The 21,510-nt window shown below is 42.7% G+C and overlaps 1 protein-coding gene across 17 annotated transcripts in view; it reads right to left on the reverse strand.

The window, feature by feature from the left end:
* LOC113685872 (uncharacterized) overlaps positions 1–21,510 on the reverse strand; it is a 100,191-nt gene that overhangs the window by 10,684 nt on the left and 67,997 nt on the right. For 5 of the 17 annotated variants that reach the window (XM_089199363.1, XM_089199362.1, XM_089199360.1 and 2 more), the window contains exons 110-156: positions 21,392–21,436; positions 20,941–21,281; positions 20,439–20,676; positions 19,803–20,024; positions 19,241–19,575; positions 18,825–19,062; positions 18,636–18,680; positions 18,185–18,525; positions 17,683–17,920; positions 16,728–16,949; positions 16,165–16,499; positions 15,749–15,986; positions 15,558–15,602; positions 15,107–15,447; positions 14,605–14,842; positions 13,969–14,190; positions 13,407–13,741; positions 12,991–13,228; positions 12,801–12,845; positions 12,350–12,690; positions 11,849–12,086; positions 11,213–11,434; positions 10,650–10,984; positions 10,234–10,471; positions 10,018–10,062; positions 9,570–9,910; positions 9,072–9,309; positions 8,496–8,717; positions 7,933–8,267; positions 7,508–7,745; positions 7,292–7,336; positions 6,836–7,176; positions 6,337–6,574; positions 5,761–5,982; positions 5,198–5,532; positions 4,769–5,006; positions 4,553–4,597; positions 4,097–4,437; positions 3,597–3,834; positions 3,028–3,249; positions 2,465–2,799; positions 2,040–2,277; positions 1,824–1,868; positions 1,368–1,708; positions 869–1,106; positions 300–521; positions 1–71 (exon numbers count right to left, since the gene is read on the reverse strand). The exon at positions 1–71 is cut by the window's left edge and continues 264 nt beyond it. In XM_089199363.1, the coding sequence (XP_089055489.1) occupies positions 1–71; positions 300–521; positions 869–1,106; positions 1,368–1,708; positions 1,824–1,868; positions 2,040–2,277; positions 2,465–2,799; positions 3,028–3,249; positions 3,597–3,834; positions 4,097–4,437; positions 4,553–4,597; positions 4,769–5,006; positions 5,198–5,532; positions 5,761–5,982; positions 6,337–6,574; positions 6,836–7,176; positions 7,292–7,336; positions 7,508–7,745; positions 7,933–8,267; positions 8,496–8,717; positions 9,072–9,309; positions 9,570–9,910; positions 10,018–10,062; positions 10,234–10,471; positions 10,650–10,984; positions 11,213–11,434; positions 11,849–12,086; positions 12,350–12,690; positions 12,801–12,845; positions 12,991–13,228; positions 13,407–13,741; positions 13,969–14,190; positions 14,605–14,842; positions 15,107–15,447; positions 15,558–15,602; positions 15,749–15,986; positions 16,165–16,499; positions 16,728–16,949; positions 17,683–17,920; positions 18,185–18,525; positions 18,636–18,680; positions 18,825–19,062; positions 19,241–19,575; positions 19,803–20,024; positions 20,439–20,676; positions 20,941–21,281; positions 21,392–21,436 (10,850 nt within the window). The remainder of the gene's footprint in view (positions 72–299; positions 522–868; positions 1,107–1,367; positions 1,709–1,823; positions 1,869–2,039; positions 2,278–2,464; positions 2,800–3,027; positions 3,250–3,596; positions 3,835–4,096; positions 4,438–4,552; positions 4,598–4,768; positions 5,007–5,197; positions 5,533–5,760; positions 5,983–6,336; positions 6,575–6,835; positions 7,177–7,291; positions 7,337–7,507; positions 7,746–7,932; positions 8,268–8,495; positions 8,718–9,071; positions 9,310–9,569; positions 9,911–10,017; positions 10,063–10,233; positions 10,472–10,649; positions 10,985–11,212; positions 11,435–11,848; positions 12,087–12,349; positions 12,691–12,800; positions 12,846–12,990; positions 13,229–13,406; positions 13,742–13,968; positions 14,191–14,604; positions 14,843–15,106; positions 15,448–15,557; positions 15,603–15,748; positions 15,987–16,164; positions 16,500–16,727; positions 16,950–17,682; positions 17,921–18,184; positions 18,526–18,635; positions 18,681–18,824; positions 19,063–19,240; positions 19,576–19,802; positions 20,025–20,438; positions 20,677–20,940; positions 21,282–21,391; positions 21,437–21,510) is intronic. The other 12 variants (XM_089199367.1, XM_089199366.1, XM_089199364.1 and 9 more) reach the window with 11 other exon arrangements.

The following is a 21,510-nucleotide window of genomic DNA, read 5'->3' on the forward strand; positions in this document are numbered from 1 at the left end:
GTTGCTCCGCCCAATGCTTCCAGATGAGTCAATGACAAATCCAATATCTGCGATTGGTCTGCATTCCTTTTCTGTAAACATTCAAAAACAACGCTGATTACAAGGTAGAGGTACTTTGAAGCTAAAGAACCTCTGGCTCTTTGCAGGTGTATTTACCAGTTGAAAAACACCCAAATTCGGTTCAGGAGACAAAGAGATAATCAAGGTTTCACGACAAGCTCTTTAAAGTGGAGAAGGCAACTTGTTTTAACGTTTGAATGTCTGTGCCGAGGTTCTTGTTACGAATCAATTCCACTCACCGCAAGGTCCGCTCTTAGCAACAGTCACTAGGTCTCCAGTTATGCAAGATTGTCTTTTCATCAGGCACTCCGAGCGGTCCTGGACGTCATCTGATGTACAAACAGGGCTTACTGTGTCAGGACAGTCAGGACAGATGCACTCCGCTGTATCGTTTACAACCCTACAGCCAAGACTGTATGGAGCAGAACAATTGATGGTCTTGCATGGATCAGGAGGTTTAGCTGAAAAAGTACAAAAGCACAAAACACGTTGTTTGAGGTATAGAAAGCAAACACGAATCAGACCTTTATGTTCACAAATAAGAAGAAGAATCCAAAATAGGAAACGATTTGGTTTTTAGGCCGAAGTTTACGATGGTATTCGGAGTCATGGTGACCTTCTGCCCACTGAAGGTAACGCATAAAGGCCCAAGGTACAAGTCTTATTCAAAGAAAATTGATTATGAAAGTGGTTTATAATCTGTATCGCTTTCACTAAGGCGCGCGGAAGCTTAATTGATCTTCTTCGTGTACGCTTTTCCAGCACCTATTCCTGTCCAGACCGCTTTTGGATGTACTAGAACACTCACTTGGACATGTCTTTTCCACAATTTGCTTGACAACTGACTCCAGCTCGTTAAATCCAGGAGAAGTAAACACGTTGTCGTTGGAGCTTGCAATCTGACGCAGCTGGCTAGTGTCAACGCCTGATCCGATGCCTAAGGCGAACACTTCCACTCCCTTGTCTTTGATTCCCTTGGAAGCTTGATCTAAAGGTGTATATGCCTTGGTAGTGGTCTGCTGTCCATCAGTTATGACTATGGCAACCTAATCGAGAGTAAAAGTTTACACAAAAATACAAGTCGGCGGAGAATTGAATCTACAGCCAAAATAATATTATGCCTTTAGAGAGTCAAAAGTACAGGATTCACAGGATTAACTCTTTTTTTTCCTTTAGAATTAACGTAAGTAAAGGCGTTACCAAAGAGATAAGTCAGTGCAATATAATCGAATCTGAGTTCTACAGGAGCCTAAAGTAGTTGACAATTTTGTTGTATGTCTTTCGCGGAAGAAACAGCGCTTAAATACCTGTGGTACATTGGGCCTCATTCCTGCGCTTGTTACGAACACTTGTTCATCTGCCATTTTCAAGCCTTTGTCGATGTATGTAAAGCCTCTCTGAAATGCGATCTTATCTATCCGCTTTCCATATTCTTTGGCAGTAATCTGCGCCCCGGACACAGAGTCGAAGGCTATTTCAAGCTTGGCATTGTTACTGTAGGCGATTACTGCTACATGGGTACCATCTGGACCAACATTAAAGGCACTGATGATGTTCTTCAAGAAATTCAACATCAGCGGCCATCTTCGACGACCAATACTTCCCGATGAGTCCACGATAAATGCTACATCTGCCGTGGCCTTGCACGCTGACAGAGTTCAATTAAAAAAAAAGGAAGAATAGCATGACAAAATAGCTAGACAGGAAAGAAACCTATTGTGTATCACTGTTAAATGACATATGTGCGGTTTGAGTTTACTTACGTGCAGGTGTTGGCAGTGGCGTCGGTGTTGTTAATGGAGGTGGTACTGAAAGAGAAGAAAACGAGTTGGTCAACTTGGAACATTCCTCAGAACGGGGCTTAAACGACAACTCAGTGAGCTACAATTGTGTTTCGATCAGGATTTACGATGGTGTTAAAGCAGCTTTTACTCATGAGAGTCCGAATAAGCAGGTTAGAGAATGCCATGAACACTTACATTCGCAGAGTCTCTTCCGTATTTCTACCGCAAGGCTATGGAGTTCCTTGAAAGAGGCTGATACAAAGACATTTTCTTGGCTGGATGCAATTTCTCTCAGCTCTGCCTCGTTTGCTCCCTTGCCAACTCCAATAGCATAGACTGCTATTCCTTTGTTCTTTACACCTGCAGACGCTATTGCTAGCGGAGTGTATGCTTTTGTTGTTGTTTGTGCTCCATCGGTGATGACTATCAAAACCTGACGGACATTAGTCAAGGAGATCTCAATAAAAGGAAATATGTAGAGGTGCTGTAAACAATAGTCTATCACTATCCTATGCCCATATATCAACATATGGAATGCTAAACAAGTCATCAATACAAAAAAGAAAAAAAAACATATAGTCAAGGAACACTACCAGCCTCGGTTGGAGAAATGTCCGTACCTTTGCAACGTTCGGTCTCATGCCGTTCGAAGGCTTGTACAAGTCATTGTCTGCCAGCAAAAGAGCTTTGTCCGTGTAAGTAAAGCCGCGCTGCCATCGCATACCGTCAAACACATTGTTGACGTCATCTGTCGCTTGGCGGTTGTTAAACCGATGCACCACCTCGGGATTATTACTATATGCAACAGCTGATATGTGTGTTGAGGAGGGACTGACGTCAAGTTTGCTGACCAACGCTTTGAGGAATCGCTTCATCCTTCCCCAGTTGCTCCGCCCAATGCTTCCAGATGAGTCAATGACAAATCCAATATCTGCGATTGGTCTGCATTTCTTTTCTGTAAACATTCAAAAACAACGCTGATTACAAGGTAGAGGTGCTTTGAAGCTAAAGAACCTCTGGCTCTTTGCAGGTGTACTTACCAGTTGAAAAACACCCAAATTCGGTTCAGGAGACAAAGAGATAATCAAGGTTTCACGACAAGCTCTTTAAAGTGGAGAAGGCAACTTGTTTTAACGTTTGAATGTCTGTGCCGAGGTTCTTGTTACGTATCAATTCCACTTACCGCAAGGTCCGCTCTTAGCAACAGTCACTAGGTCTCCAGTTATGCAAGATTGTCTTTTCATCAGGCACTCCGAGCGGTCCTGGACGTCATCTGATGTACAAACAGGGCTTACTGTGTCAGGACAGTCAGGACAGATGCACTCCGCTGTATCGTTTACAACCCTACAGCCAAGACTGTATGGAGCAGAACAATTGATGGTCTTGCATGGATCAGGAGGTTTAGCTGAAAAAGTACAAAAGCACAAAACACGTTGTTTGAGGTATAGAAAGCAAACACGAATCAGACCTTTATGTTCACAAATAAGAAGAAGAATCCAAAATAGGAAACGATTTGGTTTTTAGGCCGAAGTTTACGATGGTATTCGGAGTCATGGTGACCTTCTGCCCACTGAAGGTAACGCATAAAGGCCCAAGGTACAAGTCTTATTCAAAGAAAATTGATTATGAAAGTGGTTTATAATCTGTATCGCTTTCACTAAGGCGCGCGGAAGCTTAATTGATCTTCTTCGTGTACGCTTTTCCAGCACCTATTCCTGTCCAGACCGCTTTTGGATGTACTAGAACACTCACTTGGACATGTCTTTTCCACAATTTGCTTGACAACTGACTCCAGCTCGTTAAATCCAGGAGAAGTAAACACGTTGTCGTTGGAGCTTGCAATCTGACGCAGCTGGCTAGTGTCAACGCCTGATCCGATGCCTAAGGCGAACACTTCCACTCCCTTGTCTTTGATTCCCTTGGAAGCTTGATCTAAAGGTGTATATGCCTTGGTAGTGGTCTGCTGTCCATCAGTTATGACTATGGCAACCTAATCGAGAGTAAAAGTTTACACAAAAATACAAGTCGGCGGAGAATTGAATCTACAGCCAAAATAATATTATGCCTTTAGAGAGTCAAAGGTACAGGATTCACAGGATTAACTCTTTTTTTTTCCTTTAGAATTAACGTAAGTAAAGGCGTTACCAAAGAGATAAGTCAGTGCAATATAATCGAATCTGAGTTCTAGAGGAGCCTAAAGTAGTTGACAATTTTGTTGTATGTCTTTCGCGGAAGAAACAGTGCTTAAATACCTGTGGTACATTGGGCCTCATTCCTGCGCTTGTTACGAACACTTGTTCATCTGCCATTTTCAAGCCTTTGTCGATGTATGTAAAGCCTCTCTGAAATGCGATCTTATCTATCCGCTTTCCATATTCTTTGGCGGTAATCTGCGCCCCGGACACGGAGTCGAAGGCTATTTCAAGCTTGGCATTGTTACTGTAGGCGATTACTGCTACATGGGTACCATCTGGACCAACATTAAAGGCACTGATGATGTTCTTCAAGAAATTCAACATCAGCGGCCATCTTCGACGACCAATACTTCCCGATGAGTCCACGATAAATGCTACATCTGCCGTGGCCTTGCACGCTAACAGAGTTCAATTAAAAAAAAAAGGAAGAATAGCATGACAAAATAGCTAGACAGGAAAAAACCTATTGTGTATCACTGTTAAATGACATATGTGCGGTTTGAGTTTACTTACGTGCAGGTGTTGGCAGTGGCGTCGGTGTTGTTAATGAAGGTGGTACTGAAAGAGAAGAAAACGAGTTGGTCAACTTGGAACATTCCTCAGAACGGGGCTTTAACGACAACTCAGTGAGCTACAATTGTGTTTCGATCAGGATTTACGATGGTGTTAAAGCAGCTTTTACTCATGAGAGTCCGAATAAGCAGGTTAAAGAATGCCATGAACACTTACATTCGCAGAGTCTCTTCCGTATTTCTACCGCAAGGCTATGGAGTTCCTTGAAAGAGGCTGATACAAAGACATTTTCTTGGCTAGATGCAATTTCTCTCAGCTCTGCCTCGTTTGCTCCCTTGCCAACTCCAATAGCATAGACTGCTATTCCTTTGTTCTTTACACCTGCAGACGCTATTGCTAGCGGAGTGTATGCTTTTGTTGTTGTTTGTGCTCCATCGGTGATGACTATCAAAACCTGACGGACATTAGTCAAGGAGATCTCAATAAAAGGAAATATGTAGAGGTGCTGTAAACAATAGTCTATCACTATCCTATGCCCATATATCAACATATGGAATAAACAAGTCATCAATGCAAAAAAGAAAAAAAAACAAACAGTCAAGGAACACTACCAAGTAAGAGCCTCGGTTGGAGAAACGTCCTTACCTTTGCAATGTTTGGCCTCATGCCGTTCGCAAAATTGTACAAATCACTGTCTGCCAGCAAAAGAGCTTTGTCCGTGTAAGTAAAGCCGCGCTGCCATCGCATACTGTCAAACACATTGTTGACGTCATCTGTCGCTTGGCGGTTGTTAAACCGATGCACCACCTCGGGATTATTGCTATATGCAACAGCTGATATGTGTGTTGAGGAGGGACTGACGTCAAGTTTGCTGACCAACGCTTTGAGGAATCGCTTCATCCTTCCCCAGTTGCTCCGCCCAATGCTTCCAGATGAGTCAATGACAAATCCAATATCTGCGATTGGTCTGCATTCCTTTTCTGTAAACATTCAAAAACAACGCTGATTACAAGGTAGAGGTGCTTTGAAGCTAAAGAACCTCTGGCTCTTTACAGGTGTATTTACCAGTTGAAAAACACCCAAATTCGGTTCAGGAGACAAACAGATAACCAAGGTTTCACGACAAGCACTTTAAAGTGGAGAAGACAACTTGCTTTAGCGTTTGAATGTCTGTGCCGAGGTTCTTGTTACGTATCAATTCCACTTACCGCAAGGTCCGCTCTTAGCAACAGTCACTAGGTCTCCAGTTATGCAAGATTGTCTTTTCATCAGGCACTCCGAGCGGTCCTGGACGTCGTCTGATGTACAAACAGGGCTTACTGTGTCAGGACAGTCGGGACAGATACACTCCGCTGTATCGTTTACAACCCTACAGCCAAGACTGTATGGAGCAGAACAGTTGATGGTCTTGCATGGATCAGAAGGTTTAGCTGAAAAAGTACAACAGCACAAAACACGTTGTTTGAAGGTATAGAAAGCAAACAAAAATCAGACTGAAATTTGCACAAGTAAGAAGAAGAAACCAAAATAGAAAACGGTTTGGTTTTTAAACCGACGGTTATCCTCATGTAAAGGGATGGAGTATGAGACTCTTGAAGCCCACAGAAGGTAATGTCTTAAGGTCCAGAGTATAGGTCTTATTCAAAGAAAACTGACTATGAAACGGGTCTATAACTTCTATCACTGCCAGTATTGCGCGAGGAAGCACAGTTGATATCCTTCGTATACGCTTTTCCAGCACCTATTCCTATCCAGACCGCTTTTGGATGTACTAGAACACTCACTTGGACATGTCTTTTCCACAATTTGCTTGACAACTGACTCCAGCTCGTTAAATCCAGGAGAAGTAAACACGTTGTCGTTGGAGCTTGCAATCTGACGCAGCTGGCTAGTGTCAACGCCTGATCCGATGCCTAAGGCGAACACTTCCACTCCCTTGTCTTTGATTCCTTTGGACGCTTGATCCAAAGGTGTATATGCCTTAGTAGTGGTCTGCTGTCCATCAGTTATGACTATGGCAACCTAATGGAGAACAAAAGTTTACACAAAAACGCAAGTCGGCGGAGAATTGAATCTACAGCCAAAATAAAATTATGCCTTTAGAGAGTCAAAGGTACAGAATTCACAGGATTAACTCTTTTTTTTCCTTTAGAATTAACGTAAGTAAAGGCGTTACCAAAGAGATAAGGCAGTGCAATGCAATCGAATCTGAGTTTTAGAGGAGCCTAAAGTAGTTGACAATTTTGTTGTATGTCTTTCGGGGAAGAAACAGTGCTTAAATACCTGTGGTACATTGGGCCTCATTCCTGCGCTTGTTACGAACACTTGTTCATCTGCCATTTTCAAGCCTTTGTCGATGTATGTAAAGCCTCTCTGAAATGCGATCTTATCTATCCGCTTTCCATATTCTTTGGCAGTAATCTGCGCCCTGGACACGGAGTCGAAGGCTATTTCAAGCTTGGCATCGTTACTGTAGGCGATTACTGCTACATGGGTACCATCTGGACCAACATTAAAGGCTCTAATGATATTCTTCAAGAAACCCAACATCAGCGGCCATCTTCGACGACCAATACTTCCCGATGAGTCCACGATAAATGCTACATCCGCCGTGGCCTTGCACGCTGACGGATTTCAATTAAAAAAAAAGGAAGAATAGTATGACAAAATAGCTAGACAGGAAAGAAACCTATTGTGTATCACTGTTAAATGACATATGTGCAGTTTGAGTTTACTTACGTGCAGGTGTTGGCAGTGGCGTCGGTGTTGTTAATGGGGGTGGTACTGAAAGAGAAGAAAACGAGTTACTCAAGCTGAAACATTCTTCATAACGGGGCTGGAACGAGAAGTCAGTGAGCTACAATTGTGTTTTGATCAGGATTTGCGATGGTGTTAAAGCAGCTTTTACTCATGAGAGTCCGAAAAAGAAGGTTAAAGAATACCATGAAGACTTACAGTCGCAGAGTCTCTTCCGTATTTCTACCGCAAGGCTATGGAGTTCCTTGAAAGAGGCCGATACAAAGACATTTTCTTGGCTGGATGCAATTTCTCTCAGCTCTGCCTCGTTTGCTCCTGTGCCAACACCAATAGCATAGACTGCAATTCCTTTGCTCTTTACACCTGCAGACGCTATTGCTAGCGGAGTGTATGCTTTTGTTGTTGTTTGTGCTCCATCGGTGATGACTATCAAAACCTGACAGACATTAGTCAAGAAAATCTCAATAAAAGGAAATATGTAGAGGTGCTGTAAACAATAGTCTATCAGTATCCCATGCCCATATATCAACATATGGAATGCTAAACTAGTCATCAATGCAAAAAAGAAAAAAAAACATATAGTCAAGGAACACTACCAGCCTCGGTTGGAGAAATGTCCTTACCTTTGCAACGTTCGGTCTCATGCCGTTCGAAGGCTTGTACAAGTCATTGTCTGCCAGCAAAAGAGCTTTGTCTGTGTAAGTAAAGCCGCGTTGCCATCGCATACCGTCAAACACATTGTTGACGTCATCTGTCGCTTGGCGGTTGTTAAACCGATACACCACCTCGGGATTATTGCTATATGCAACAGCTGATATGTGCGTTGAGGAGGGACTGACGTCAAGTTTGCTGACCAACGCTTTGAGGAATCGCTTCATCCTTCCCCAGTTGCTCCGCCCAATGCTTCCAGATGAGTCAATGACAAATCCAATATCTGCGATTGGTCTGCATTCCTTTTCTGTAAACATTCAAAAACGACGCTGATTACAAGGTAGAGGTGCTTTGAAGCTAAAGAACCTCTGGCTCTTTGCAGGTGTATTTACCAGTTGAAAAACACCCAAATTCGGTTCAGGAGACAAACAGATAACCAAGGTTTCACGACAAGCACTTTAAAGTGGAGAAGACAACTTGCTTTAGCGTTTGAATGTCTGTGCCGAGGTTCTTGTTACGTATCAATTCCACTTACCGCAAGGTCCGCTCTTAGCAACAGTCACTAGGTCTCCAGTTATGCAAGATTGTCTTTTCATCAGGCACTCCGAGCGGTCCTGGACGTCATCTGATGTACAAACAGGGCTTACTGTGTCAGGACAGTCGGGACAGATACACTCCGCTGTATCGTTTACAACCCTACAGCCAAGACTGTATGGAGCAGAACAATTGATGGTCTTGCATGGATCAGGAGGTTTAGCTGAAAAAGTACAACAGCACAAAACACGTTGTTTGAAGGTATAGAAAGCAAACAAAAATCAGACTGAAATTTGCACAAGTAAGAAGAAGAATCCAAAATAGAAAACGGTTTGGTTTTTAAACCGACGGTTATCCTCATATAGAGGGATGGAGTATGAGACTGTTGAAGCCCACAGAAGGTAACGCCTTAAGGTCCAGAGTACCGGTCTTATTCAAAGATAACTGACAATGAAACTGCTCTATAACTTCTATCACTGCCAGTATTGCGCGAGGAAGCACAGTTGATCTCCTTCGTATACGCTTTTCCAGCACCTATCCCTATCCAGACTGCTTTTTGATGTACTAGAACACTTACTTGGACAGGTCTTTTCTACAATTTGCTTGACAACTGACTCCAGCTCGTTAAATCCAGGAGAAGTAAACACGTTGTCGTTGGAGCTTGCAATCTGACGCAGCTGGCTAGTGTCAACGCCTGATCCGATGCCTAAGGCGAACACTTCCACTCCCTTGTCTTTGATTCCTTTGGAAGCTTGATCTAAAGGTGTATATGCCTTAGTAGTGGTCTGCTGTCCATCAGTTATGACTATGGCAACCTAATGGAGAACAAAAGTTTACACGAAAACGCAAGTCGGCGGAGAATTGAATCTACAGCCAAAATAAAATTATGACTTTAAAGAGTCAAAGGTACAGGATTCACAGGATTAACTGGTTTTTTTTTTTAGGAATAATATAAGTAAAGGCGATACCAAAAAGATTGCACGTTGCAGTAAAATCCAATGAAAGACATGGAGAGCTTTAGAGTAGTTAACAATTTTGTTGTATGTCTTTTGTGCAATAAACAAATTTGAAATACCTGAGGTACATTGGGCCTCATTCCTGCGCTTGTCACAAACACTTGTTCATCTGCCATTTTCAAGCCTTTGTCGATGTATGTAAAGCCTCTCTGAAATGCGATCTTATCTATCCGCTTTCCATATTCTTTGGCAGTAATCTGCGCCCTGGACACGGAGTCGAAGGCTATTTCAAGCTTGGCATCGTTACTGTAGGCGATTACTGCTACATGGGTACCATCTGGACCAACATTGAAGGCACTAATGATATTCTTCAAGAAACCCAACATCAGCGGCCATCTTCGACGACCAATACTTCCCGATGAGTCCACGATAAATGCTACATCTGCCGTGGCCTTGCACGCTGAGTCGAAATAAAATAAACAGGAATAGCGTGACAAAATATTCAGAAGAAAAAATTTGAATGGCATCCCTGCTAAAGAAATTGTTCACATTTTGATTTTTACTTACGTGCAGGGGTTGGCAGTGGTGTTGGTGTTGTTGTTGTTGGTGGTACTAAAGCATAAGAAAAAAGAGTTGGTTAAATTCGAACATTCTTAGCATTGGAACTGGAACGACAGCTTCAAAGCAAAATCGGTTGTGTGTCACCGCGGTTGTGCTAAGCAGTTAAGGCACCCTTTACTAACAATAGTCTAAATACACACATTTAAGACTGGCAAGACTTACAGTCGCAGAGTCTCTTCCGTATTTCTACCGCAAGGTTATGGAGTTCCTTGAAAGAGGCTGATACAAAGACATTTTCTTGGCTGGATGCAATTTCTCTAAGCTCTGCCTCCTTTACTCCCTTGCCAACTCCAATAGCATAGACTGCTACTCCTTTGCTCTTTACACCTGCAGATGCTATTGGCAGCGGAGTGTATGCTTTGGTTGTTGTCTGTGCTCCATCAGTGATGACGATCAAAACCTGACGGACAAAGAATCAAGGAGATCTAAATAAAAGGAGGTGGTGTAGACTATAGTCTGTTACTATCCCACGCCCATAGATCTACATAAGAAATATTAGCAAGTGACCATTGCAAACAAGAAACCTATAGTCAAGGAACATTGCCTACTAACAGTTTCTGTTGGAGGAAAGCTCTTACCTTTGCAACATTTGGTCTCATGCCGTTGGAAGGCCTGTACAAATCACTGTCCGCAAGCAAAAGAGCTTTGTCCGTGTAAGTAAAGCCGCGCTGCCAACGCATACCGTCAAGCGCGTTGTTGATGTCATCTGTTGCTTGGCGGTTGTTAAACCGATACACCACCACGGGATTGTTGCTATAGGCAACAGCTGATATGTGTGTAAAGGAAGGACTGACGTCAAGTTTGCTGACCAACGCTTTGAGGAATCGCTTCATCCTTCCCCAGTTGCTCCGTCCAATGCTTCCAGACGAGTCAATGACAAATCCAATATCTGCGATTGGTCTGCATTCCTTATCTGTAAACATTTGAAAACTACACTTATTACAAAGTAGAGATGCTTTGAAAGTTAAGAGCCTCTGGTTCTGCACACTTGTCTTTATTACTTAAAAAACGCCCAAATTTGATTTAGAAAGCAAACAGAAAACCAAGGTATCAGGACAAGCCCTTCAAAGTGGAGAAGACAACTTGCTTTAGCGTTTGATTGTCCGTGCCGAGGTTCTTGTTACGTATCAATTCCACTTACCGCAAGGTCCACTCTTAGCAACAGTGACCAGGTCTCGAGTTATGCAAGATTGTCTTTTCATCAGGCACTCCGAGCGGTCCTGGACGTCATCTGATGTACAAACAGGGCTTACTGTGTCAGGACAGTCAGGACAGATGCACTCCGCTGTATCGTTTAGAACCCTACAGCCAAGACTGTATGGAGCAGAACAATTGATGGTCTTGCATGGATCAGGAGGTTTAGCTGAAAAAGTACAACAGCACAAAACACGTTGTTTGAAGGTATAGAGAGCAAACAACAATCAGACTTTAATGTTCACGAATAAGAAGAAGAATTAAAAATAGGAAAAGATTTCGTTTTAAAACCGACGTTCGCGATAGTATACTGAGACATGGTGACATGACTTTCATTCAAGTAAATAAAGCGGTTAAGACCACGCATAACATGCGAGGGAGAATGAAGTTGTTGAAGCCCACAGAAGGTAGTGCATAAAGGGCTAGAGTAGAAGTCTTATTCAAAGAAAACTGATTATAAAAGTGGTTTATAATTTGTATCACTGACATTAACGCGTGCGGAAGCCCAGTTCATATCCTTCGTATACGCTTTTCCAGCACCTATTCCTCTCCAGACTACTTTTGGATGTATTAGAACGCTTACTTGGACATGTCTTTTCCACAATTGGCTTGACAACTGACTCCAGCTCGTCAAATGCAGGAGCAGTAAACACGTTGTCGTTGGAGCTTGCAATCTGACGCAGCTGGCTAGTGTCAACGCCTGATCCGATGCCTAAGGCGAACACCTCAACTCCCTTGTCTTTGATTCCTTTGGATGCTTGATCCAAAGGTGTATACGCTTTGGTAGTGGTCTGCTGTCCATCAGTTATGACGATGGCAACCTAATCCAGGAAAAAAGGTTAGACAAAAACACAAGTTGGAGGAGAAATGAATCTACGGCCAAAATGAAATTAAACCATTAGAGAGTCAAAGAAACAGGAATCACAAAATAAACCCTTTTTTTACTTTTTGTAGAATAAGGTAAGTAAAAGCGATACCAAAGGGACTGGACGGTGCAGTACCATCGAATGTGAGTAATAGAGAGGTCTAGATGGGTATGCAATTTTGTTGTAAGTCTTTTATGGAAGAAGCAGTGCCTAAATACCTGTGGTACGTTGGGCCTCATTCCTGCGCTTGTTACAAACACTTGTTCATCTGCCATTTTCAAGCCTTTGTCGATGTATGTAAAGCCTCTCTGAAATGCGATCTTATCGATCCGCGTTCCATATTCTTCGGCAGTAATCTGCGCCACGGACACGGAGTCGAAGGCTATTTCAAGCTTGGCATCGTTACTGTAGGCGATTACTGCTACATGGGTACCATCTGGACCAACATTGAAGGCACTAATGATGTTCTTCAAGAAATTCAACATCAGCGGCCATCTTCGACGACCAATACTTCCCGATGAGTCCACGATAAATGCTACATCCGCCGTGGCCTTGCACGCTGACGGAGTCGAAGAGAAAAACATCAAGAGTAGCATGAAAAAATAGAAAGACACAAGACCTACCAGGTTTGATTGTTAAATGACATGTTTGCCGTTTGAGTTTACTTACGTGCAGGTGTTGGCAGTGGTGTCGGTGTTGTTAATGGAGGTGGTACTAAGAGAGAAATAAAAGAAATAACAGGGCTAGAAAAACAAGTCACAAAACTACAATTGTATTTTCGTTGATTACTTGCAAAGAGGCTTAAGTCTTTTTATCAGCGATTGTCCAAATATACTCAGTAAAAAATAGCAATTCTTACAGTCGCAGAGTCTCTTCCGTATTTCTACTGCAAGGTTATGGAGTTCCTTGAAAGAAGCTGATAGAAAGACATTTTCTTGGCTGGATGCAATTTCTCTAAGCTCTGCCTCGTTTACTCCCTTGCCAACTCCAATAGCATAGACTGCTACTCCTTTGTTCTTTACACCTGCAGATGCTTTTGGCAGCGGAGTGTATGCTTTGGTTGTTGTCTGTGCTCCATCAGTGATGACGATCAAAACCTGATGGACAAAGAATCAAGGAGATCTAAATAAAAGAAGGTGGTGTAGACTATAGTCTGTTACTATCCCACGCCCATAGATCTACATAAGAAATATTAGCAAGTGACCATTGCAAACAAGAAACCTATAGTCAAGAAACATTGCCTACTAACAGTTTCTGTTGGAGGAAAGCTCTTACCTTTGCAACATTTGGTCTCATGCCGTTGGAAGGCCTGTATAAATCACTGTCCGCAAGCAAAAGAGCTTTGTCCGTGTAAGTAAAGCCGCGCTGCCAACGCATACCGTCAAGCGCGTTGTTGACGTCATCTGTTGCTTGGCGGTTGTTAAACCGATACACCACCTCGGGATTGTTGCTATAGGCAACAGCTGATATGTGTGTAAAGGAAGGACTGACGTCAAGTTTGCTGACCAACGCTTTGAGGAATCGCTTCATCCTTCCCCAGTTGCTCCGTCCAATGCTTCCAGACGAGTCAATGACAAATCCAATATCTGCGATTGGTCTGCATTCCTTATCTGTAAACATTTGAAAGCTACACTTATTACAAAGTAGAGATGCTTTGAAAGTTAAGAGCCTCTGGCTCTGCACACGTGTATTTATCACTTAAAAACACCCAAATTCGGTTTAGAAGGCAAACAGAAAACAAAGATATCAGGACAAGCTCTTCAAAGTGGAGAAGACAACTTGCTTTAGCGTTTGATTGTTTGTGCCGAGGTTCTTGTTACGTTTCAATTCCACTTACCGCAAGGTCCACTCTTAGCAACAGTGACCAGGTCTCCAGTTATGCAAGATTGTCTTTTCATCAGGCACTCCGAGCGGTCCTGTACGTCATCTGATGTACAAACAGGGCTTACGGTGTCAGGACAGTCGGGACAGATGCACTCCGCTGTATCGTTTACAACCCTACAGCCAAGACTGTATGGAGCAGAACAATTGATGGTCTTGCATGGATCAGGAGGTTTAGCTGAAAAAGTACAACAGCACAAAACACGTCGTTTGAAGGTATAGAGAGCAAACAACAATCAGACTTTAATGTTCACGAATGAGAAGAAGAATTCAAAATGGGAAAGGATTTGGTTTTTAAGCCGACGTTCGCGATGGTATTCCGAGACATTGTGACATGACGTTCATTCAAGTAAATAAAGCGGTTAAGACCATGCATAACAAGCGAAGGAGAATGAAGTTGTTGAAGCCTACAGAAGGTAGTGTATAAAGTGCTAGAGTAGAAGTCTTATTCAAAGAAAACTGATTATAAAAGTGGTTTATAATTTGTATCACTGTCATTAACGCGTGCGGAAGCCCAGTTCATCTCCTTCGTGTAAGCTTTTCCAGCGTTTATACCTCTCCAGACTACTTTTGGATGTATGAGAACGCTTACTTGGACATGTCTTTTCCACAATTGGCTTGACAACAGACTCCAGCTCGTCAAATCCAGGAGCAGTAAACACGTTGTCGTTGGAGCTTGCAATCTGACGCAGCTGGCTAGTGTCAATGCCTGATCCGATGCCTAAGGCGAACACCTCGACTCCCTTGTCTTTGATTCCTTTGGAAGCTTGATCTAAAGGTGTATATGCCTTGGTAGTGGTCTGCTGTCCATCAGTTATGACGATGGCAACCTAATCCAGGACAAAAATTTATAAAAAGACACAAGCTGGATGAGAAATGAATCTACGGCCAAAATGAAATTAAACCATTAGAGAGTAAACTAAACAGGATTCACAAAATAAACCCCTTTTTTTACTTTTTGTAGAATAAGGTAAGTAAAAGCGATACCAAAGGGACTGGACGGTACAGTACCATCGAATGTGAGAAATAGAGAGGTCTAGAGGGGTATGCAATTTTGTTGTAAGTCTTTTATGGAAGAAGCAGTGCCTAAATACCTGTGGTACGTTGGGCCTCATTCCTGCGCTTGTTACAAACACTTGTTCATCTGCCATTTTCAAGCCTTTGTCGATGTATGTAAAGCCTCTCTGAAATGCGATCTTATCGATCCGCGTTCCATATTCTTCGGCAGTAATCTGCGCCCTGGACACGGAGTCGAAGGCTATTTCAAGCTTGGCATCGTTACTGTAGGCGATTACTGCTACATGGGTACCATCTGGACCAACATTGAAGGCACTAATGATGTTCTTCAAAAAATTCAACATCAGCGGCCATCTTCGACGACCAATACTTCCCGATGAGTCCACGATAAATGCTACATCCGCCGTAGCCTTGCACGCTGACGGAGTCGAAGAGAAAAACATCAAGAGTGGCATGAAAAAAGAGAAAGACACAAGACCTACCAGGTTTCATTGTTAAATGACATGTTTGCCGTTTAAGTTTACTTACGTGCAGGTGTTGGCAGTGGTGTCGGTGTTGTTAATGGAGGTCGTACTAAAAGAGAAATAAAAGAAATAACAGGGCTAGAAAAACAAGTCATAAAGCTACAATTGTATTTCGTTGATTACTTGCAAAGAGGCTTAAAAGTCTTTTTATCAGCGATTGTCCAAATATACTCAGTAAAAAATAGCAATACTTACAGTCACAGAGTCTCTTCTGTATTTCTACTGCAAGGTTATGGAGTTCCTTGAAAGAGGCTGATACAAAGACATTTTCTTGGCTGGATGCAATTTCTCTAAGCTCTGCCTCGTTTACTCCCTTGCCAACTCCAATAGCATAGACTGCTACTCCTTTGTTCTTTACACCTGCAGATGCTTTTGGCAGCGGAGTGTATGCTTTGGTTGTTGTCTGTGCTCCATCAGTGATGACGATCAAAACCTGACGGACAAAGAATCAAGGAGATCTAAATAAAAGAAGGTGGTGTAGACTATAGTCGGTTACTATCCCACGCCCATATATCAACATAAGAAATATTAGCAAGTGACCATTGCAAACAAGAAACCTATAGTCAAGGAACACTGCCTACTAACAGTCTGTATTGGAGGAAAGCTCTTACCTTAGCAACGTTTGGTCTCATGCCGTTATAAGGCCTGTATAAATCACTGTCCGCAAGCAAAAGAGCTTTGTCCGTGTAAGTAAAGCCGCGCTGCCAACGCATACCGTCAAACGCGTTGATGACGTCATCTGTTGCTTGGCGGTTGTTAAACCGATACACCACCTCGGGATTGTTGCTATAGGCAACAGCTGATATGTGTGTAAATGAAGGACTGACGTCAAGTTTGCTGACCAACGCTTTGAGGAATCGCTTCATCCTTCCCCAGTTGCTCCGTCCAATGCTTCCAGACGAGTCAATGACAAATCCAATATCTGCGATTGGTCTGCATTCCTTATCTGTAAACATTTGAAAGCTACACTTATTACAAAGTAGAGATGCTTTGAAAGTTAAGAGCCTCTGGCTCTGCACACGTGTATTTATCACTTAAAAAACACCCTAATTCGGTTTAGAAGGCAAACAGAAAACCAAGGTATCAGGAGAAGCTCTTCAAAGTGGAGAAGACAACTTGCTTTAGCGTTTGATTGTCCGTGCCGAGGTTCTTGTTACGTTTCAATTCCACTTACCGCAAGGTCCACTCTTAGCAACAGTGACCAGGTCTCCAGTTATGCAAGATTGTCTTTTCATCAGGCACTCCGAGCGGTCCTGGACGTCATCTGATGTACAAACAGGGCTTACTGTGTCAGGACAGTCGGGACAGACGCACTCCGCTGTATCGTTTACAACCCTACAGCCAAGACTGTATGGAGCAGAACAATTGATGGTCTTGCATGGATCAGGAGGTTTAGCTGAAAAAGTACAACAGCACAAAACACGTCGTTTGAAGGTATAGAGAGCAAACAACAATCAGACTTTAATGTTCACGAATAAGAAGAAGAATTCAAAATGGGAAAGGATTTGGTTTTTAAGCCGACGTTCGCGATGGTATTCCGAGACATTGTGACATGACGTTCATTCAAGTAAATAAAGCGGTTAAGACCATGCATAACAAGCGAAGGAGAATGAAGTTGTTGAAGCCTACAGAAGGTAGTGTATAAAGGGCTAGAGTAGAAGTCTTATTCAAAGAAAACTGATTATAAAAGTGGTTTATAATTTGTATCACTGTCATTAACGCGTGCGGAAGCCCAGTTCATCTCCTTCGTGTAAGCTTTTCCAGCGCCTATTCCTCTCCAGACTACTTTTGTAGGCGAGCGTGTTTATATGGAGGCGAGCGTGGCCTAGTGGTTAGGGCGCTGCACTTGTAAGCCGGAGGTCCCGGGTTCAAGTCCTCCTCCCTGCCACTTTGTTGATTTGTCTTCGATGGCCCCGAATTCAACTCCTGCACGCTTTGTAAATAGCCAACTGGTCTGCCTCCTACCAGTTGGGGTTTTTAACGAGTTTCTGTTCATTTACGATATTTGTTTCCTCATTTACAGTGTCCCCAATTAGCACAGCAGTGCTAAATACGCTGACACTTAAATAAAGTTATTATTATTATTATTATTATTATTTTATTTATTTTGGATGTATGAGAACGCTTACTTGGACATGTCTTTTCCACAATTGGCTTGACAACAGACTCCAGCTCGTCAAATCCAGGAGCAGTAAACACGTTGTCGTTGGAGCTTGCAATCTGACGCAGTTGGCTAGTGTCAACGCCTGATCCGATGCCTAAGGCGAACACCTCGACTCCCTTGTCTTTGATTCCTTTGGAAGCTTGATCTAAAGGTGTATATGCCTTGGTAGTGGTCTGCTGTCCATCAGTTATGACGATGGCAACCTAATCCAGGACAAAGATTTATAAAAAAACAGAAGCTGGATGAGAAATGAATCTACGGCCAAAATGAAATTAAACCATTAGAGAGTAAACTAAACAGGATTCACAGAATAAACCCTTTTTTTTACTTTTTGTAGAATAAGGTAAGTAAAAGCGATACCAAAGGGACTGGACGGTACAGTACCATCGAATGTGAGAAATAGAGAGGTCTAGAGGGGTATGCAATTTTGTTGTAAGTCTTTTATGGAAGAAGCAGTGCCTAAATACCTGTGGTACGTTGGGCCTCATTCCTGCGCTTGTTACAAACACTTGTTCATCTGCCATTTTCAAGCCTTTGTCGATGTATGTAAAGCCTCTCTGAAATGCGATCTTATCGATCCGCTTTCCATATTCTTCGGCAGTAATCTGCGCCACGGACACGGAGTCGAAGGCTATTTCAAGCTTGGCATCGTTACTGTAGGCGATTACTGCTACATGGGTACCATCTGGACCAACATTGAAGGCACTAATGATGTTCTTCAAGAAATTCAACATCAGCGGCCATCTTCGACGACCAATACTTCCCGATGAGTCCACGATAAATGCTACATCCGCCGTGGCCTTGCACGCTGACGGAGTCGAAGAGAAAAACATCAAGAGTAGCATGAAAAAAGAGAAAGACACAAGACCTACCAGGTTTCATTGTTAAATGACATGTTTGCCGTTTAAGTTTACTTACATGCAGGTGTTGGCAGTGGTGTCGGTGTTGTTAATGGAGGTCGTACTAAAAGAGAAATAAAAGAAATAACAGGGCTAGAAAAACAAGTCACAAAACTACAATTGTATTTTGTTGATTACTTGCAAAGAGGCTTAAGTCTTTTTATCAGCGATTGTCCAGATATACTCAATAAAAAATAGCAATACTTACAGTCGCAGAGTCTTTTCCGTATTTCTACTGCAAGGTTATGGAGTTCCTTGAAAGAAGCTGATACAAAGACATTTTCTTGGCTGGATGCAATTTCTCTAAGCTCTGCCTCGTTTACTCCCTTGCCAACTCCAATAGCATAGACTGCTACTCCTTTGTTCTTTACACCTGCAGATGCTTTTGGCAGCGGAGTGTATGCTTTGGTTGTTGTCTGTGCTCCATCAGTGATGACGATCAAAACCTGACGGACAAAGAATCAAGGAGATCTTAATAAAAGGAGGTGGTGTAGACTATAGTCTGTTACTATCACACGCCCATATATCAACATAAGAAATATTAGCAAGTGACCATTGCAAACAAGAAACCTATAGTCAAGGAACATTGCCTACTAACAGTTTCTGTTGGAGGAAAGCTCTTACCTTTGCAACGTTTGGTCTCATGCCGTTGGAAGGCCTGTACAAATCACTGTCCGCAAGCAAAAGAGCTTTGTCCGTGTAAGTAAAGCCGCGCTGCCAACGCATACCGTCAAACGCGTTGTTGATGTCATCTGTTGCTTGGCGGTTGTTAAACCGATACACCACCTCGGGATTGTTGCTATAGGCAACAGCTGATATGTGTGTAAAGGAAGGACTGACGTCAAGTTTGCTGACCAACGCTTTGAGGAATCGCTTCATCCTTCCCCAGTTGCTCCGTCCAATGCTTCCAGACGAGTCAATGACAAATCCAATATCTGCGATTGGTCTGCATTCCTTATCTGTAAACATTTGAAGACTAAACTTATTATAAGGTAGAGATGCTTTGAAAGTTAAGAGCCTCTGGCTCTGCACACATGTATCTATCACTTAAAAAACACCCAATTCGGTTTAGAAGACAAACAGAAAACCAAGGTATCAGGAAAAGCTCTTCAAAGTGGAGAAGACAACTTGCTTTCGCGCTTGATTGTCCGTGCCGAGGTTCTTGTTACATATCAATTCCACTTACCGCAAGGTCCACTCTTAGCAACAGTCACCAGGTCTCCAGTTATGCAAGATTGTCTTTTCATCAGGCACTCCGAGCGGTCCTGTACGTCATCTGATGTACAAACAGGGCTTACGGTGTCAGGACAGTCGGGACAGATGCACTCCGCTGTATCGTTTACAACCCTACAGCCAAGACTGTATGGAGCAGAACAATTGATGGTCTTGCATGGATCAGGAGGTTTAGCTGAAAAAGGACAACAGCACAAAACACGTCGTTTGAAGGTATAGAGAGCAAACAACAATCAGACTTTAATGTTCACAAGTAAGAAGAAGAATTCAAAATAGGAAAAGATTTCGTTTTTAAGCCGACGTTTGCGATAGTATTCTCAGACATGGTGACATGACTTTCATTCAAGTAAATAAAGCGGTTAAGACCACGCATAACATGCGAGGGAGAATGAAGTTGTTGAAGCCCACAGTAGTTAGTGTATAAAGGGCTAGAGTAGAAGTCTTATTCAAAGAAAACTGATTATAAAAGTGGTTTATAATTTGTATCACTGTCATTAACGCGTGCGGAAGCCCAGTTCATCTCCTTCGTGTAAGCTTTTCCAGCGCCTATTTCTCTCCAGACTACTTTTGGATGTATTAGAACGCTTACTTGGACATGTCTTTTCCGCAATTGGCTTGACAACAGACTCCAGCTCGTCAAATCCAGGAGCAGTAAACACGTTGTCGTTGGAGCTTGCAATCTGACGCAGTTGGCTAGTGTCAACGCCTGATCCGATGCCTAAGGCAAACACCTCGACTCCCTTGTCTTTGATTCCTTTGGATGCTTGATCCAAAGGTGTATACGCTTTAGTAGTTGTCTGCTGTCCATCAGTTATGATGATGGCAACCTAATCCAGGACAAAAGTTTACACAAAAACACAAGTTGGAGGAGAAATGAATCTACGGCCAAAATGAAATTAAACCATTAGAGAGTAAAACAAACAGGATTCACAAAATAAACCCCTTTTTTTACTTTTTGTAGAATAAGGTAAGTAAAAGCGATACCAAAGGGACTGCACGGTGCAGTACCATCGAATGTGAGAAATAGAGAGGTCTAGAGGGGTATGCAATTTTGTTGTAAGTCTTTTATGGAAGAAGCAGTGCCTAAATACCTGTGGTACGTTGGGCCTCATTCCTGCGCTTGTTACAAACACTTGTTCATCTGCCATTTTCAAGCCTTTGTCGATGTATGTGAAACCTCTCTGAAATGCGATCTTATCGATCCGCTTTCCATATTCTTCGGCAGTAATCTGCGCCACGGACACGGAGTCGAAGGCTATTTCAAGCTTGGCATCGTTACTGTAGGCGATTACTGCTACATGGGTACCATCTGGACCAACATTGAAGGCACTAATGATGTTCTTCAAGAAATTCAACATCAGCGGCCATCTTCGACGACCAATACTTCCCGATGAGTCCACGATAAATGCTACATCCGCCGTGGCCTTGCACGCTGGCGGAGTCGAAGAGAAAAACATTAAGAGTGGCATGAAAAAAGAGAAAGACACAAGACCTACCAGGTTTGATTGTTAAATGACATGTTTGCCGTTTGAGTTTACTTACGTGCAGGTGTTGGCAGTGGTGTCGGTGTTGTTAATGGAGGTCGTACTAAAAAAGAAATAAAAGAAATAACAGGGCTAGAAAAACAAGTCACAAAGCTACAATTGTATTTCATTGATTAC

This window comes from Pocillopora damicornis, chromosome 3, assembly GCF_964200805.1.
Source record: "Pocillopora damicornis chromosome 3, jaPocDami1.2, whole genome shotgun sequence".
Taxonomy (NCBI): domain Eukaryota; kingdom Metazoa; phylum Cnidaria; class Anthozoa; order Scleractinia; family Pocilloporidae; genus Pocillopora; species Pocillopora damicornis.